Source organism: Cryptomeria japonica, chromosome 3 (assembly GCF_030272615.1).
Source record: "Cryptomeria japonica chromosome 3, Sugi_1.0, whole genome shotgun sequence".
NCBI lineage: Eukaryota > Viridiplantae > Streptophyta > Pinopsida > Cupressales > Cupressaceae > Cryptomeria > Cryptomeria japonica.
Window position 1 is genome coordinate 711,356,174 of NC_081407.1, and position 3,164 is coordinate 711,359,337.

Here is a 3,164-nt window from a genome sequence, read left to right on the forward strand (position 1 = left end):
CAGATGTTGGAGCGTTAATGAATCCCTGTAAACTGAGAACCTTCCGGAGGCACCCTCCATAAAGAAGGGCGCATTACCTGCTTAACCAATCCTTTATTTGGATTGATCTGTAAATTGAGTGCCAAATTGCCAATAGGTCTTTATACAAGACATTACAGTCAGCTTTTCTTGACAAGGCTCGAGTATATCTGTTTTCGGTTTCTTGACTATATCAAGTACTCTCCTATGTATTGTTCATTCTGTTAAAAGAACTGTAAAACTCTTCTATGTATTGTTGAATCTGCTGTCTCAAAGTTTTATGTCTTTCAAAAGGTTAAATAGGGGCATGACCAAGCCTTTGTAATAAATTTGAATTGTTGACATAAATTTTAGACTTGTGGCAATATGTCTAATGGTGGAGAAGAAATGAGATTCCGAGGCGTGAGAAAGAGGAAATGGGGAAAATATGTAGCCGAGATTCGATCTGGAAAGAGATCGCGCATATCGTTGGGGTCATACTTCACTCCTGAAGCTGCAGCTCGCGCTTATGACGCTGCGCTCTTGTGCCTCCGAGGACCTACCGCAACATCTTTCAATTTCCAAGACTTGCAGTTCAACTCGACTGCATTGACGGCTGCACAGAGCAATCCATCACCGCAGGCTATTCGAACAGCTGCGATTGTGGTTGGCTCTGCCTGCGACGTCGTTCCTGCAAGATACTTCCATAATAATAACAATGAAATCTTTGAGGAGACCGCACCCAACGCTGAGAAAGAGAAGTCACCCGGAGGTGGAGAAACTACTAATGATCAAGGGAATGCATTGGTTGAGGAGAAAATTGCAGGAGAAGAACAGCAGATATGTGAATCAAGTGATGTGCTCTTGTGCCTCCGAGGGTCCAACTCTTCGTCTTTCAATTTTTCGGACTCACAGTTCAACTCAACTGCATTGGAGATGGACCCTCCACCCGACATTATTCAAACAACTGCCATTGCGGCTGGGTCAGCGTTGGACTCTGTTCCTGCAAGATTCCACAATAATGTGGAGGATAGTGAGGACAAAGAAGCCTTAACCCATTTTGGCCAAGGCGTTAATGATCAAGGGATTGCACATAGAGTGGAGGAAGAAGAAGATATGAGCGAGGTGAATGTAGCAAAATATTTTCTACAGTCTCCGGAGGAAATATCTTATGAGGACAGAGTTCAGATGTCCCTACTTTTGCCTGAGGAGAAGGAGATGATGCAGCCTTACAATCCATCTGAAATCTTCACTGATTTTCGTACATTGGATGAAGCCATTTTCCAGGCGACGTCAGGAAAGCCTCCTCATTAAGTGCACGTCCAAGCTGTCTACAACGAGAAGGGGATAATCCTCTTAATAAAAAATGAGTTTAGTCGTCTGAGTCCGGCCAAACAGCAAGGAGTAAGTATATAAGCAGAAATGTTTATAGAAACTCCACTATTAAAAGAGCTGTCCTTTTCCCATTTAATGTGTCAGAATTGTCAGTATGAATCGATTATCGGAGTACGTCTTATGACAAATGTAAAAATCTTTATGATTATTTAAATTCGATTATAAATTTTATTTTAAATAAAAATATAATATTTTAATAATATCTACTGGGACTGGCTCTACCAGTTTGCTGGGTGTATATTTTAAGAAGATATTTTTTATTTACTGCCTGCTCCAATTTAGAGTAGAATATTGAAACTTAAGAGGACATAAAGTAAAAAAGTTAAAAGAGAAGATTCAGACGTTTACCTTGGCAAACCAAAATGGCACGGATGGCAGACAAATTAACGGAGGCAAATTAACGGAGGCCTTCCGACAACCGTGGACGGTGGTTGACAGAAAGCGGTAAATTGGATGCAGACAGCGATAAAGAATAATGAACGGTCTGTGTAATTTCAATCGTCTCGCGACATCTAAGAAGCATTTTACATCATTGATCTTGAAGAAGAGGTGGTTCATTTCATATAAGAAACACCTTCGGTGTAATAATTGGAAATTAAATGATTCAGAACTTTTTGAATCATGGAAAAATATCTTTTAAAAATATATACGGTATAGAATGTGGCGAAAAAGGAGGAGAAATTTAATGTATGGTAGAATGATTGGGTATAGATTTAAGTATAACTATTATTCCTTTTTAAACTTTCAGCTTTATGTCTTATTTTATTTTTTAAATTGATTTAAAATTTATTAAGATTAAGGGTAAAAGTAATAAGATTTTATTTATATTGTTTAAAATAATAATTAAAAAATAGATTTAAGATTAAGTTGTTAATTAAATTCTATAATTACACTTGTACTTATTTATATTTTAAATTGAATTTGATTAAGATTATAATTAATCAAAATATATTTAACTAATTAAAATAAGATTTAATTTTTTTTAATTAAAATTTAAATTATATAATTTTATTTTAATATAATAATTATTTAATTTTAAGATTGGAAAATATGATAAATATAAAATATAATTCATTAGTTATTATTTGAAAACTTACAATAATCATGAAATAATTATAAATATTTTAATCAAATATATCATAACTTTAATTCTAATTAATAATCATTTTAGCATCTATAATCATTTTAAATGTTTAAAATTAAGAATTATCAATTAGAGTTATTATAATGACAATATTTAAGTAGGGAATCCCATTTTATATTATGTTTTATATAATGCAAATTCATTTTTAGATAATATTATATTTATATTTATTTCTATATGTGTTTCATATTCATTTGGTTACCTATCAAATGGTCTTTGAATAATCAAATCAAATCAAATTTGAATTGTAAGAGAAAAGAATCAGATGACATACACTCAATTAATAAATGTTATCAAAAAGTGCACCGTAAGATAATGTCGATTAAAACACTACCTCTTTTTCACACTTTTATTCCAATAAGGGTAAATATATGGCTTCTTCTAAACAAATGGGCTAATACACATCTCTATCTAAGGAAGAGGGTTCTATAAAATAGTGTAAATGGGCTAAGTATCTTCGTATACCATCTAATTTGTATTTTTCGATGGTTCAAAAAGTCTTGATTCATTTAATTTCCAATTATTAAATCATACTGCAAAGAAAACAAAGAGGCTACACAACGAATATCTTTAGGCAATAGAATAATCTTTAGTTTAGCATGATGATTGCATTCTTTTCCTTGCATGA

The 3,164-nt window shown here is 33.2% G+C and overlaps 1 protein-coding gene across 1 annotated transcript; it reads left to right on the forward strand.

Moving 5' to 3' along the window:
• Positions 1-384: 384 nt before the first annotated feature.
• Positions 385-1,311, forward strand: LOC131069215 (ethylene-responsive transcription factor ERF012-like). The gene has a single exon (XM_058004572.2). The coding sequence runs from the start codon at positions 385-387 to the stop codon at positions 1,309-1,311; it is 927 nt and encodes a 308-aa protein (XP_057860555.2).
• The last annotated feature ends 1,853 nt before the right edge of the window (positions 1,312-3,164 follow it).